Genomic DNA, 16,379 nt, shown 5'->3' with positions numbered 1-16,379 from the left:
CAGTACTATGCTCCATCTACATTCTCACTTTGTAGTCCCACTTTCCTCCTCCACCATCATCATAATCATCATCATCATCCTTTATTTTGTTCAAGCAAGTTAATTTAGAACATGAGCCTGAAAAGACGCAAAATACCTCCTGTGGGGACAGAGGTTGAGGGCGAAAGAAAGAACATTTAAAAACAGACAGACCAATAGACAGACACATTGATAAAAACAGGAGGAGGCAACAAACCACATGAACACGCAAATTGCAACACAATAAACAGCACAGATTACAGTCCATAACAGACAACAAGGCAAACAGCAATAAACAATACAGTGCAGTGTCACATATGACAGTAGCAACATCACACATAGCAGCACATATAGCAAGGAGGAGGGCAGGGTACATCATGCAAACAGCAGATGTGCACCAAAGAATACAAGAATGCTTGCCCCGAAACACGCTCCTAAACGTAACCTCAGTAAAGCTATGTCTAAACCTAACCTTATTCCTAAACTTAACCTCAGTAAAACTATTCCTAACCCTAAACATATTCCTAACCTAAACCTCAGTAAAATGAATACAAGAACCGCTGGGGCTGAGCGGTCCGCGAAAACAATTGGGGCGAGCGTTGCGGTTACCACACCAAATGACTCTTAATAGTGTTCTTGCACAAAAGAATGTAAATAAAAGTCTAAATTTCCTGGTTGTTCTAGTCTAGTTGTTTTGTGAGACCAATAACCGTTCCCAAAAGTAGTGCGTTTGTGCTACCTTCTTTAGCGAGATCAATGAATATGGCGGCACAGCATTGTTTGAAATCAAGGGCATTCATTAAGTACTTAAAGAGTCACAGTTACGTATCCATAATCTGCACAGAAACCAGACTGCAATCCAGACATTATATCAAATACATCCAGAAAACATGTGAGGCTGTTCACAAACTAGCTTCTCCAACACTATAATGTGCAATATAGATATCGTTATCGTACGATAGGAGTTGGGGTCCACTTGAGCTCCCCCTTAAACAGTGGATGTACTGAGGCTACCTTCCAGGCAGAGGACACCTCTGCTGACGGGAAGGACAGATGAAAAACTTGGGAGAGGAAATGAGCAATGAGTTTTGCTGCCCTTTACAAGGCAGCAAAACTCATTGCTCATTCCCTCTCCCAGAATCAGAACTGACTTGTTTATTGGGAACAACATTAATAAACTCTTCGAAATCTTTGTCCTCACTAACTTCTTTCCGGGAGAAGCTATAAACCGGGGCTGGACTAGGAGGGCTGGAGGGCAAGGATATGTTGTGAATGAGTCCTTGTTCCCTTGCAAACCTTCATTAGCAATGCCTTACAACAATAACAAAAACAGCGCAGTAAGAAAAGAGTACCGGTGCAGTGAGCAGGAAAGAAAGCAGAGGTGTGTTTAGACAGTGCCTACATGGCTATGCGCTACATCGATAGCAAGCTATCCTTCACAGCAAAGAAGATGAGCAAGGAAGAGAGTCGCTTACTTTTGAAGGCAGGGTACATGGGGACGGTGTTGGTGATGAGGGACGCATCATATTTGGACTCCGGTGAGGTGGCCAGCTCTGTTAATGGAAAGAGTCACACATTTTCACACAAAAATAAGAAACAAAAACGTTGTACTGACTACTATGATTTTTTCTTAAAAAGAAAAAAAGTTTTTCATGTGTATGTTGACCTATGATTAGGGTTAGCTTCATGTAGGTGAAACCATAGCCCACATTTCACAGTTGTGACAACAACGGCAACCCACCTGGTGGATAGACGAAGCCATGCGTGAGTGTGGGGTGCAGGCTGTAGGCCGTACATGTCTGGCTGTGGTCTGGAGACACCCTGGGGTCCGCTCTGATGCACTCACTGCTCGCTGACACCTCCGGTATGGGAGTCAAATCCTCCTGAGACATGGACAGAGAGACCAGTGACGAGAAAGAGAGAACCAGTGGCACACTGCGCGTGTGCGTGTGCGTGTGTGTGTGTGTGTGTGTGTGTGTGTGTGTGTGTGTGTGTGTGTGTGTGTGTGTGTGTGTGTGTGTGTGTGTGTGTGTGTGTGTGTGTGTGCGTGCGTGCGTGTGTGCGTGCGTACCATGCTGTACAACCATGGGTCATCGTCATGCTGGCTAGTGGTGGACATTTTTGTCAAAATCTTTGCCATGGACATAAAAATGTGTGGAACATTTTATTACCAGAAACACAAACCTTTACAACTCTTGAGAGTGCACAAATGGAACCAAATGTGCACTCTGAGTTATGGGGGTCCTTGAAAATAAAAAGTCAGAGAACCACTGTACCAGTGGACTCCTAATGTGTCATAAATAGTGTCATAGTAAAGAAATGACAAGCATATCCTGAGGAAAACCTGGAGACTGAGACATTCAGTAATTGAGTCTTATGATCATGATGTAAAAAACTAAGTCTAGCCACGGACACATTTGTCCGTGTACCGACACATTGATGATCCCTGGGTACAACCAAAGGTACACACGATGTCCACAATGGCCTGCCTAAAATGTACAAGAACATGCATACGTGTTTGTGGGGTGTGTGCATGTATATGTGTGTGTCCTGTCCTCTGTGCGCAAATTATATGTGCAGCTGTGCCTTATTAAACTGGAAAGTATTGCACAATCTGTTTATGTTAGCGTCTGATAAACAGCCTGCGGGCGAGGTAAGTGCATTTATTGGTGTTACTGACCTTGTGTTGTTTGTGTTTGGATGTTTGTGTGCATGTTCCTGCACGCAGAACCATCTGGTAAGGCCGTGTAAAGCATGGACTGGCCTACTGCAAACACATGCACACGTGTTCCTCACCTAGGCCACATTTGGGGATAAAATTGTCCCCAAATGTGGCCTATGTCATGAGATGTTGTGAAATTAGACACAGATTATTGCGCACATGCGCATTAATTGTGTGTGTGTTTGTGTAGGCAAGTTTATGTGTGATACGAGGAGTTTTTTCTTGAACAGAAAAACTAATATTTACTCAAAATATATAAATATATAAATGTGTGTGTGTGTGTGTGTGTGTGTGTGTGTGTGTGTGTGTGTGTGTGTGTGTGTGTGTGTGTGTGTGTGTGTGCGGCTGTGTGTGTGTGCGGCTGTGTGCGTGTATTTACCTGTTTAGATAGTGTGAATGCTGTCCAGAGAGGCATGGCCAGTTCTTTGCTATATCCACTAATAAAATCCACATGGTGTAGCAGGCTGTACTGGGTCTCATACAGCACTGCTGGCCTACCAAACGGCAGGTGGGTGGTGTCTGGAAGAGCAAACAAAATTTTCAGACTGAAACCATCGCTAGCTGACCACGTTTTATCGTAATGGCAAGACTTGAAAGGCACATTTCTGTATGTTGTTATTGTACATTATATTATCCATGAAAGCTCCAAACCTACTGAAAGCATAGACTCCATCTGGAGCAGGGCTGAACACCTCAATGATCCCCTCCACTTTATTCTATAACAATGGAACACACATTGTTTAGATCACAGGTAACATCAGACATCGTATGTTGTCATTCACCTTTCAAAGACACATTGAAACTGAAGATTATTTTAGGAGGAGACAAAATGTGTGAAATTAACCTGACGAAATTACGTTTTGTGAACTCTACTGTACTTGCCGCGTGTAATGTAATGTACATAAAGCTGCAATCTGGAACATATGTTAATGAATGAAACGTTGTTTTTGACCAATCTGTATGGTCGAGTATGTTAAAACAAAATAACTAGTAAATATGCAGTAGTGGGAGGTCGATTTCCCTACTCCACTCCCCTTCCATTGAGAAATTTAGACCCTGGTGTCGGGTAGGTAGAACACCTACTGGTTGACATGTAGCATTGCCTGAAGCTCAAAGAGCAATATCTCCCCCAGACCTGCGTTCGAATCCCGGGAAGGACATAAATCTTACAGCTTTAACTGATACCAAAATACTGAAAAATAATGAGCTTAATATTAACTAAGAACACTTTGGTACAAACACTAACACATACGTATGTGTGCATGTGTGTGTGTGTGTGTGCGTGCATTGCGCGTCTTTTTCAACGACTGACTTCATCATCACAGCTACAGCCCAGGTCAAAGGTCCCGGTGGCCTCTGCGTCAGACGCGGGTGACGGTGCCGTGACTTCCTCTGGCATGGCGGGCTGGTGCGGTGGCTCCCTCAACATGTCGTTCAGACTGCCGTACGTCCCGTTGTTAGGGGCTGGCTTTAGGCCTAACAGATCTGACAGGGTACACAACAGTGTTCATTTTGTCAATTATAACTATGACGAAAACCTTTCGTCGACTACCTTTTTTCACTGACAAAAACTAAATAAAAACTAAGCTATGATGACTAAAACTAAGACTAAATATATTGACAATTTCATCAACAAATAAAAACTACACTATAATGAAGAGATCCAGTAGAACTAAAAAAGACAAGTAATTTTATGTTTGGTTGTGCTCTGAAAATAGCAGATCTACAAGCTCACAACGCGTCATGCTGTGACGCATTGTGAGCTTGTAGATCGGCTATTTTCAGCATGCAACCAAGTGTAAAATCAGCCATTGCGAGGCCATCAAATAAAATAAAAAAATCAACTGTAGATTTCGGCAACTAAAATCTTATGATATTTAGTCGACTAAAACTAGACTAAAATGAAAACTTTTCAGAGGACAAAAATATGACGAAGACTAAATAAAAATGTATTCAAAAGGCTATGACTAAACAAAATCCAAATTTGCTGTCAAAATCAACACTGGTACACAAAGACATTTGGCATGCAAACAGCCCCGAGGTGAAAAAGGTGACAACATGTTGTTTTCTTTCGGGTCAGGTGTCACACAATTGCCCTATTTGAGTTCAAAAAGGTGACTGTAGCTGAAAAGTGACACTTTTGCATGTCTGGATTTGATACTATTCATTTACACAGGAGGAAACACAGGAGGCGTGGCTTCTGAGGGGGGCCAGAGTCCTGGGACCTCCCCCCACATGGGGTCACACTGGATGTCCTGTAACTACCAGGGCTTAACCACTTAAAACCCTATATGGGGCTCTGTACTAGTGTATTTTCTGTTTTCTGTTATTGTAGGGGAAATCTTTCACTGAAAATAGCCAATCTATCTAAGCTCGTTGCAACGCGTTGTGAGCTTGTCAATCTGCTATTTTCTGCAAAAGCTTTCTCCACAATATGGATGCTGGGGTTTAAGTGGTTAAAACAAAACAGAAGGGGTGTGTGTGTGTGTGTGTGGGGGGGGGGGGGGTTATTAACCATTTAAGCACAATATACTTCTTAGCTTGTAGAGCTTCTATGTCCACTATTGTTGAATAAAAGAAAATGGTTAAATTGTGATTATATCAAACATAAATATAAAAAATATCCGCCTATCAGTATTTATCTAATTCAGTCTGATCAGAAGCAGCGATAAAACATTTCCCGGCCACCGGCCATATACATTTATGACCAGAGGGCAGATATCAAAAGCGGATATCAAAAGCAGAAATACCCTCATTCAAATCATTGGGTGACTCTAAGAGAAGAAACCGTGGCTTCGGCATTAGAGAAAAAGACAGAGGTTCAGTCATTTTGAACATCCTTACCACACATGACGTTGTATAATTCTATGTTTTCAAAGGCTGGTACTTGTTTCTGGAACTTGAAGGATGGCCCATGGCCCATGAAGATTGTCTGGGTGAGGGAAAGGTAAAGGTACATCATGAATAAACCATTAACACATTGCCTGCTAAGGACGTATATACTGTATGTCGCAGGGAGATTGGCATTCGTTGGGAAATTGGAAAGGTATGCTCGCTTTTAGGCGCGAGGCGGGGCTTCGGCGCGAGGCGGGGCTTTGATGCGAGGCGAACGCTGAGGAGCGCTGAAAATAAAATGGATAATATGAGAGAATTATTCTATGACAGGTTGGCTAATGAAGCGGTTAGCCAAGTGAGTGCCCGCGCCGACCGGCCGATGGTCTGCTAGTCGACTCAGCACCGTCCGAGTTGTAAACCGATAGATAGATCTTTTCATGGGTTACTATCCACGACACTCTCTAATTAGTGTGCATGCGTGCGTGTGTGTGTGTGTGTATGTGTGTGTGGGGGGGGGCTCTAGTGTGCTTGCATTGCCCTCTAGTGTTGGTTCTACAGAATTGCCTAGTAACAGGTGTGTTGATTAGATAGACAGATTCATGTCACCAGTCGCAATCAAAGTGAATCGATAACAAATTCACTTTGATTTCTTAAATGTTTTAAGAAATTACGCTAGAGGGCGCTCTTCCCTAACCTATGGATGATCCCTTGACTCTAAATCATAGAAGCAGAGATGACGTCATCCCAAAAACAGACTCCCATGTTATGAGATGTAGAAAAACACATCTTTTTCAAGCCATATTCAATTGCCGATTTTACAACAGAATGGACGATCGCACAACGTGGCTTCCGTGGCTCTCAGTGGATCGTCAAAATAAGGTAAAAACGCTGGCGGAGGTGGATTAATTAATTAATTAATACCTGGCAAAGAATGTGTTAAGATGTTGCTGCTGAAAAAATATCTATATATATACATAGTATAGTGTAATCTGGTGTAGTGTAGATGGAATAGAACAGTGAATAGAATAGAATAGAATAGAATAGAATAGAATAGAATACCCTCATGCTGGTGATCTTGTTGTCGAACCCGTGGTCACCAAAGAAACCACACCCTGTTCTCTTCTTCTCTGGCATTTTTCTGAAACAGATCAAATACATGGTATGGGCTTATATCATACAAAACAAACACACACTCTGATGAATGTAAATGAAGGTGAATAGCACAAATTACTTTGCAATGTGCCACTTCCTGTCCATGAGCAGGTGCACGTCCTCTATCCTGCGGTTGTTGACGTAGTGGAGCCTCTTGGGCAGGTGTTGCTTCAGATACGGCTTAAAGTGCTGCGTCGGCAATTTACACTGAAGCGACAACAGCAGACAGCAGGGGGTTAATGAGCGCACGCGCACACACGCACACGCACACGCGCACACACACACACACACACACACACACACACACACACACACACACACACACACACACACACACACGCACACACACACACGTACATACACACACATACACACACACAGCACTGAACAAACATAGAACTGTAAAACATTGTGTGCATGTAATGTAATAGTACAGTATGTGTGTGTCTATGTTTGCCTGTATGGCCTAGTTTATACTTTGTCAAAGTATTTGCCAAAGATAACAGATTTTGGGCATCACTGTTATTTACAGTGACACTTGTGTGGCTTCTAGTTATATCTCTCAAGCTTGCTCTGTTTAATGTACCGGTACAGTGTGTGTGTGTGTGTGTGTGTGTGTGTGTGTGTGTGTGTGTGTGCGTGCGTGTGCGTGTGTGCGTGTGTGTGTGTGTGTGTGCGCGTGTGTGTGTGTGTGTGTGTGTGTGTGTGTGTGTGTGTGTGTGTGCGCATGTGCGTGTGCGTGCGTTCGTGTTTATCTTCAGCACTTACAGTAAGGTTGGCAACCACGACTTTTGGGTCATCTGGAAAAGGGAAACATAATATTATGAATATGATGTTCTTTGCGAGATCCTGTTTCTTAAGAAGTGCTGATATTGCATGGTCAGCGTTTTAGAATTGCTGCAGTCAGCAAAAATAGCACCAAGGCCTGCTCTGTGGCACATTTGAAATGATATCCATAAGCTGTACCAACACTACTTATTCAAGAGGAAGGATGTTCCAAGCAACGCTGCTACATTGTTTTGTTTTACAAATTTAGAGCCGACAATCTGCCTACTGGACAGTGTGAAATCCTGTCAATTTAGCTCTTAAAGCATATAAAAACACTTAGGATTTTTACTGTGTACATACATAGTTCAAATCAAAGTATCAGCAGAGCAACAGATGCTGACTGAGTGTCCACAAACAGAGCCACCTCAGCAGGCTTACATGTGGTTGAGCTGGGGTCCTGCGGTCGTATCCGGCCCAGGGACCCAGGGAACAGCTTGATCTCGTCCAGGTTGAGCGGATAGCTGCTGAGGAACTGAGTCCTGTCACAGCCTGCCTCCTCCATGCCTGGGAGACACAAGCAAACACGGCACACCATGAAATCCACCACACTTGGGTGTCCCAATTTTGGGCATGTCGTTATAGGCGGAAAAAAATAAATACTGGGGACCCAGAAACAATTAGAAAAATACAGAAAATAGATATATTTAGGCAAGGCAAGGCCTCTGTAAAAACTGTCAGCAGCCCTGACACGAAACACCTATCATCCTAGTATAAAACATTTATAGAAACATTCTGGTTACGTGGTTAACTCTGACAGTTCAAAAATTGTTGTATCTTCAATGTCTGGGTGTCCTTTCAGTGTCCCTAAACTGGTCCCTTTAACACATGGGTCTTCAACGGGGGTCCGGGATCCCTAGGGGGTCCTCAGACATACTGCAGGGGGGCCGCCAAATCTTTGTGTGATAGGATTTTTGGGGGGTGAAACCGCCCCTATATGTGAGGTTTGGACATCAACATTCAATTGCACCCCCCCAACCCTGCGCTGTGATTGGCCACCAGTGTACCCCCCTAACCCTGCACCGTGATTGGCCAATCACAGTCTATTCAGGACTGTGATTGGCTAGTGAAACATGACACATGTGCATAGCCCTAAAAATAGGACTATGGACTTAAAAAAAACACATTTATGTTTTTTTTTAAGTTAGGGGTGTACAATGGTTGGTCCACAATATTACTTTTCTTTAAGTGAACTTCCATCACTGTGATGACCACTGTGACCACACCGCCCACTTCACACTGGGTGTGATTTTTACATAAACCAAGGTTTAAGTGGTTAAATGTCTGAAAATGCACATTAACATGAATCCAAAAAGATCACGTGTAAACAAACAAACAAAAATGTATTAATTTACACAACCCTGATGACAGTGCTATCAAATAAGTCTATGAAAAAGTTGAATCTGCAACACAATTTTATACAGTATGTAGTGGGGGTCCGCGTTTCATCTCTCTCTCTCTCGGCTAAAGGGTCTGTGGCCTAAAAAACGTTGACGATCCCTGCTTTAACAGCTGTGTAGGAACCCCACCGTGGTCTCCAACGACGAGGACGTTTACACAGCGATGGAGGTTCATCTGCTTCAGGCCGTTCATCAGCTGCCCGATGACGTTGTCTATCTCCTTCAGTGGGTTATCCAGCTAAGACAAGGACAGCAACATCCACATACACGTGAGCCAACTGCTGCTGACTGTGTGTGTGTGTGTGTGTGTGTGTGTGTGTGTGTGTGTGTGTGTGTGTGTGTGTGTGTGTGTGTGTGTGTGTGTGTGTGTGTGTGTGTGTGTGTGTGTCTGTGTGTGTGTGTGTGTGTGTTATTACATATGTAATAAAGTATCCCCCCACCCTCTCCGTTTCCTTATCTGACCTTGGATCAGTCTTGTTATTGCAACTCCAAATCTCTTAAAGTCTCGTCTCTTTTTATTGCACACATACTGCACTGTACACTATCTCTATCTCTCTCACATTGTGGCACACACGCATACATGCACGCACGCACACACCCATCCACCCAATACAAACACACACATCCGTGTTTGCGAACGCGGAAGGAGGCGCGGAAGGAGGCGCGGAAGGAGGCGCGGAAGGAGGCGCGGCGAAGCCGCGCCTCCGACCAAGTGGAGCTTACTATGTAACCGTGCTCGGGTTGTGTGTGTGTGTGTCTCTGTGTGCAGCCGCGCTCTCATTGGCTCGCGCCCCCATGTGACTCATGTGCGTGCACTGCCTGTGTGCAGACGCCAGAGTGCGCCAGAGTGCAGGAATTTAGACAATGCTCTGATTAAAATGCACAACAGCCTGCAAAACACACACACACACACACACACACACACACACACACACACACACACACACACACACACACACACACACACACACACACACACACACACACACACACACACACACACACACACACACACACACACACACACACACTCTCACACACACACACACACACACACACACACACACACACACACACACACACACACACACACACACACACACACACACACACACACACAATGTCAATGTTCTCTCCCCATCACTGTGAAATAACACGGATTACAAGTCCGTAAATACACAATATTTTCGAGCTGCGTTCGCTTCCAGCGTTCGCGCGTCGTACTTGTACTAATGCTCTGTCTCTGTCTCTCTCTCTGTGCCACAAACTTACCTCATTGCTGAATGGTCCAAGGCGATGTCCAAACGTATCAGGCTGTTCTGAGTGGACAGCAAACACGTAAGGCCTGGGGGGGAAAGGAATAAGAAAGAATGACGGTGTAGCTTACTTATAATGGAAGTCCATTGTATTGGATGGCAGTTGAGAAAACCATCTGAGGCACTCTGGATTCTGGATAGGCCAAAGATCTGGGTTTGGGGTGCCAGTGTGAACATAGCCGAGCTACAGAGGTACAGACCCGTAAGGGTCTATTTGTTACCTGTAGTGGGTTTGTGGTAGCCAGAGAGAGAAGAACTGTTTGGGAGACGCCTCACCAGCATAGAAGTGCAGGGCTGGGAGGCAGCACATTTTGCAAGCAGTGTTTTATATTCTGACCAACAAGCCGAATAGCAGTCTGGCCTAGTCAGGGACCGGCCTGTCAGTTATGGCCAGTCAGTAGCTACAGCGGGAGCCATTATTACTTTGTATCGACAAGTTTTCTATTTGTTTCCGTCTTGTTCTGAACAAAAGCCTGTGGGCCAGTGTCCACTGGGAGACTGCAGTTCTTGCCTGTCAGGGTTTGATCTTTGTACAACCACACTGTCCGTCCACCTATACCTCTTCCTGTTGCCTTTTGTTAACAGTTCTTAACCAAAATGTCTGTGGAACTCTAGGCTCACAGAAACACTTTTGCAGCTGGTGGTGTCTTTGCTGACCGTGAACTCTACGAACCTCTAAAAGGAACTTTTATCTGACAGAGATACAGTACTGACACAAGTCAGTCATACAGTACCATCACTTCTTACTTCAGCCTATTGAACAAAACCAAACCTTCAGCCAGCATAAAGGACAAGACAGTTTTTCCTCAGAACAGAGCCAGCTTCAACCAGCCGGTTCCCTCAGATCGAACAGTGTCGTACCATTCATTCAATGCAACAAATAGTGTTTTGAGCCTGGAAAACCTGCGTACCCAGGCACCCATTACACAATAATCTGTGAAAAACTCCTTTATAATGTGTCCGAAATGAATGTCCTTGACTGTTGAACAAAAACCCAGGGGTCGCACCTCTCATCGTCGGGAAGATGGAGCCAGTGGAGAATGGTCAAAATCCTCCTCTCCAAGGGAATCACCCTACAACAGAAAGATAGAGTTAACAGGCTGGTTTGTGGGTTTATTGAGATCCGCTAACTGAAAGTATATAGTTTTAAAACTTGACTGCTAAATGGTTGTATGCTACTCTTCCTCTACCCCACGTTTAAGGAAGGACAAACTGTTATGTAGCACTGTATGCTGTGTGTATGCTTCCTGCATAGTGCAGGATGGGATACGGTGAGAAACTGTAACCTTGTGTTTGTTTTCCTGAATAGTGCAGTGTTTGTTTTCCTGCATAGTGCAGGACAGTTGTATAGGTACTATACTATTGTTTACTGTTGTTCTGTATTGACGGTGCTTCTTGTTTTCTTTTTCTTGCCTTGTATTGCTGTATACGACTGTACTTTCTTTCCTTACTCTTTACCTGTAACTCTTAACTGCTGTGCTGCCTCTGGGCGACTTTCCCCTGCGGGATCAATAAAGGTATCCATCTATCTATCTATTTATCTATCTATCTATCTATCTATCTTACAATCCAGGACTTATTTTAATGAATAAAACATAACTTTGTGAGTTAATAGTTGACATCTGGTTGACAATGTCAATTAAAAGGATATGTTTTTCATTTTGTTTTTACATATTTTTTTATGTTTATTTTATTTGAAAGTGAAATATCCCTTTTAAGTTATTTATTGAAGCTGATGGCACACCGGATTGAACACTATGGATTGGACACATAAAGATCGCACCGTCATCTTTATTGTAGTTTGGACATCATTGCCATTATTAAAATATGTCCAGTCATTATGAATTGTCTTTGCTTTATTAAATTAAACCTGTATCGAACCAACAGCTGAGATCTATAGACATTTTTAGAGATCCAGAGATTAGTTTTTCTTCTAATTGTTTATTAAACAAGATGACAGCTGTGGTTGACACGAGGCTATGCAAATCACCACAGCTCACTAGACAAACAACATGGTGCTTCGGCTGCCATGCTTTGAGCCCTCAATAGCCACTGTTGTTTAATCGTGTGGGGGTTTTGTCTGTGTGTGTGTGTGTGTGTGTGTGTGTGTGTGTGTGTGTGTGTGTGTGTGTGTGTGTGTGTGTGTGTGTGTGTGTGTGTGGCAGCCTCTCTTGCCCTCGTGCTTGTTAGGTCATACTTTATGTAGACACGCATAAATCAATCAAGGATAACGTTATAAGACTTAACTTTATAATGGCCCTACTCCTGTGAGGATTAAATTGTGAGTTGTGTGTTATCTGCACTTCAATATTCTTTGCTAGTTCATCTCTGGTGTATTTGTATTTTCTATCCCTATACAGAATTATTTCCAATAATTGTCTGTGCAAAGTTCAATACAGGTTCAATACAATTATTCAGGCTAGGTACTAAGCATATTAGAACTTTTTTTTATTGTGTTAGCAGTACCGGGGATATCATCTCTCTTTATACATCTCTCTATACATACCTATCTACGGCACAATATGTTTTTATGATTTCACAGATTTTCACAAATATAGCATTAAAATGCAAATAGCAGCTATTCTGTTTCTGACTCACATGGGCCAGAAGAAGGTGCCTGCTTTCACTCCTTGTTTCTCTGCTGTGATCCAGATCTAAAGCAAATAGAAATGGAAGAGATTTAAATTAAAAATAAAATACAATTGTGTTGCCAACACCAAATATTCTGCAAGCTAGGCATTCCTGTGTTATGCTGTGGGGATGTGTACCTTGCTCAAGGGCACTTCAGCTGTATTTGTTGAGGGAGGGGGTTTAAGAGGGTTTGCTTGGTTCACTCATTCACTTCATGGACCCCACGTTTGCCAACTGGGGATCCATGACTTGCTCAAGGGGCCCTCAACCTTCCCACTTACTGAGCAGTTTAAGCCAATCATAGGCTTCAAACCAGTGATTATTAAGTCACACACCAGTGCATTACATGTAAAGACACTTTAACACTTCGCCGTACAACATTGTCACACAACAATAGCGAAAATAGCCGATTGTGTTGTGAGAATGTAGATCTGCTTTTTTTAAAGGATTTTGAAAGAAAAAAAATCTCAATTTAGATCATTTTTATTATATCGATATTTATTTTGTAATACTCGATGAAATCAATTAGTTCGATTAACTGTTACACCCCTAATCAAAACAAATCAAGTTTATTTATAGAGCACATTTAAAAACAACTTTTGTTGTACCAAAGTGCTGTACGGAACATAATATAAGGCATAATGAACAGCTCATCAACAACATATCGGACAGAAACAATAAGATAAAAAGCCAAGACAACTAATGTAAATACTCACAGGCTGTCCGTACCACCAGCGGTGCTTCAGCTTCTCTCTGCCTCTCAGGGTGAACGTGGCATCAAACACCGGGTCGTACATGGTGTTTCCCACGATTCCGTGAGACTCTGGGTAAAGACCCTACACAAACAGTACAGCAAAACAGAGAGATTACTTGTTCTTGTAGTTGAATGTATATATTTGTAGTACAGTTTGTTGTCTGTCGAGTGCAGTATGTCATGCGTTTCTCCTTTGCAATGGATGACGTGCTACTTTATGTAAAACTCCTTTACGAGTGACATTTTGGACAGTTTGATATCCAACTTGAGTGGCTCGAGCGTCCAGCCTGAGACACATCATTAGAAATCTGATTGGCATTGTATTTCAAACAACCTATGAATGTGGTTCAAATCCAGTTAGCAAATCAGTTTCCAATTGGTTTTGTGCTGTTCAGACATAATAAAATCTGGATATGCCAAAAATATTATTTGGACTGCTAGTCTGAACATAGCCTAACTGTCTTTACTACATTACAACTTGAACTATATTTAATTTTAAAGGAAAAAAAAGGTTTTAGAACAACTAATTCTGCCAAATGTTCGCCTGTTACGACATGCACAGAAGGGATGCTTGGGTTCATGTGTCCATACAACACAGAAGGCAGAGAGAAGCAAAATGTTTGCATTTCAATTTTAAGTAGCAATTCAGACAGGATGACTTACTGTGGCCAGTGTGTACAGGTTGGGGAAGGTCTTGGTAGGATAGACCGGCCGCATGTATGGTGACGATGTGCCACATGTTTCTATGCGTAGAGAAAGAGTAAATGAGTACATTGTGTGCTATGTTACTCTCAGGCACAAGATTTGATGTTAATTTAACACTTCAATGATGCGTAGCCTGCGAGCTAGTTCAGGCAGATCGAGAGGAGGTTTATACGCATGTGCAGCACTATGTGGGGGCGATGTATTGTATGTGACGTGTCAAATAGCTGACCAAATTGGCGGTCTACTTAAGCTCACCTGATTCATTGCAATTCCTCTTGCTGTCAGTGTTGCCACTGATGTTGTATTGTGCTTTGTTTCTGTTTTCCCCTGGTTATAGATGTATATCTCCCTGCTCTTAAATGGTTGTCTGCTAATGTGCTGTTAATAATAATTTGCAACTTCGTTTACAACACAATTAATCTAAATTATTTTAATCCAAATAGGCACAGCCCACGTAAAAACGACTTAATGCAGAATTCAGGTGATTCCATGTCAGATACTCTATTCTCTGTAACAGTAATATGCTTTGTACTTTGCACTCATTTAGGTGATGCTTGAAATATTTCTGTTATGTTCACAACTATTTTCTGCATTTAGTTGCATGCTGGTGTTGTGGACCGAATATATTTTTGTATAAATCACCCTTTACAAGATGTTTCTGTGTTGGGAATGGGAGTAATAGAGGACATGTGACTACTATAATGCCTATACTTGTAATACTTACTATACATATACATTCATAAAAGTGAATTAGGATGTAATAGGAGGACTCACTGAGTTTCATTATGTTAGGAATGACAGATTTGCCTTTCTTCATGTAGCCGGATCTGAACCCATCCACTGACAGCATGATGAGGGGAGGGCGGATAAACCTGATAAAAGAACAATCAGAGCAACACATTCACAAATACACCAGCTTCCTTTCCAGTGAAGACAGGCTTACAAGAATACACTAGAATGCCAAATATGCTTTCACAAGTGATTTTTCACCAGTGCACCTAATTTCAACAGGGTAAAAATGACACAGTAAAGCCACTTTCTCATATTATGAACACTGGAAAATGTCCTGGGAATCAGGTCAGGACATTGTCCGCAATGTCCGGTGTTGGCCGTTCACGGCACGCATGTAGCATGCAACAGTAAAATGTCCGTTTCAGATGCGTTCACACATAAATACTCTGGTAAATACGTCTCTGTTTGATAAGGTGATGGGCACAGCCTGAGGGAGATGCAAGGATCAAATGCAATATCTTTCAGCGAATATTGGTCTCTATATACAGCCAAGCGGCTACTGCAGTAGTAAAGAGACGTTTATGTTTGATCAGTGAATATTTCTAACTCGAACGCAAATAAAAAGCAGAATGATTAAACTCTCTCTCCAAACACCTCAGGAGGAGGGGAGGCTCCACCCGTCGACAATAAAAGCGTCATCAATGCGTTTACACGCTGAATGTAAATTCACCGGACAATCGCTGTTTCATTCACACATAGTCCTGCCCGCATTAAAATCTGTTGCATGTCCGATCCTACTGATCCGGAATGTTGCGTTCATACATTTGAACTGTGGAAAACTTCCATAATACAGTGCATGTCTGAAAGTAGCTTATGTTTTGACTTTTAGTGTACCCAGGGAAAGTTGACAGAGCACACAGTCTCCTCCACACACCAATGGCCTTGCATCACACTCACACGTTCACACCTGGGAGCTGCCACACAGCTCAACCACAGTCGTCTACTTGTTGGCCTCTGAGCAGCTCCCTTGGTGGTGTGTACACAAAGGTTCGAGGTCGGCAGAAAAGGTCACGCTAAATGCATGGTATTGGTCTAACATGTACTCATAAAGTGTGTGAAGTAAATGCAGTTGAAGGGCGTGCATTTAAACTCACCCTGCAGGGCATTCAGCACTCTTGATCTCCTCGCAGTCACCCTGCAACCATGAACTGTCACCTGACGCAGAACAGAGATAGAGAGAAAACACGTAAGAAAATGTTGCTATATCATTGGTTCTCAAACTCAAATTA

At 42.8% G+C, this 16,379-nt stretch overlaps 1 protein-coding gene across 1 annotated transcript in view; it reads right to left on the bottom strand.

Annotated features, from left to right (window-relative positions):
* enpp2l (ectonucleotide pyrophosphatase/phosphodiesterase 2-like) overlaps positions 1-16,379 on the bottom strand; it is a 37,188-nt gene that overhangs the window by 14,183 nt on the left and 6,626 nt on the right. Inside the window, exons 5-22 of the mRNA XM_080441265.1 lie at positions 16,245-16,305; positions 15,133-15,230; positions 14,317-14,396; positions 13,616-13,735; positions 12,867-12,922; positions 11,276-11,341; positions 10,225-10,297; positions 9,082-9,190; positions 7,934-8,059; positions 7,496-7,527; positions 6,807-6,934; positions 6,635-6,713; positions 5,585-5,672; positions 4,053-4,225; positions 3,396-3,456; positions 3,120-3,259; positions 1,760-1,901; positions 1,494-1,571 (exon numbers count right to left, since the gene is read on the bottom strand). Coding sequence (XP_080297391.1) covers positions 1,494-1,571; positions 1,760-1,901; positions 3,120-3,259; positions 3,396-3,456; positions 4,053-4,225; positions 5,585-5,672; positions 6,635-6,713; positions 6,807-6,934; positions 7,496-7,527; positions 7,934-8,059; positions 9,082-9,190; positions 10,225-10,297; positions 11,276-11,341; positions 12,867-12,922; positions 13,616-13,735; positions 14,317-14,396; positions 15,133-15,230; positions 16,245-16,305 — 1,710 coding nt within the window. The remainder of the gene's footprint in view (positions 1-1,493; positions 1,572-1,759; positions 1,902-3,119; positions 3,260-3,395; positions 3,457-4,052; positions 4,226-5,584; positions 5,673-6,634; positions 6,714-6,806; positions 6,935-7,495; positions 7,528-7,933; positions 8,060-9,081; positions 9,191-10,224; positions 10,298-11,275; positions 11,342-12,866; positions 12,923-13,615; positions 13,736-14,316; positions 14,397-15,132; positions 15,231-16,244; positions 16,306-16,379) is intronic.

The sequence above is a fragment of the Gymnoscopelus braueri genome (genome assembly GCF_963280865.1).
Source record: "Gymnoscopelus braueri genome assembly, chromosome: 11".
Taxonomy (NCBI): Eukaryota; Metazoa; Chordata; class Actinopteri; order Myctophiformes; family Myctophidae; genus Gymnoscopelus; species Gymnoscopelus braueri.
The sequence above is the reverse complement of the archived record's forward strand: the minus strand, read 5'-3'. Positions and strand labels throughout refer to the sequence as shown.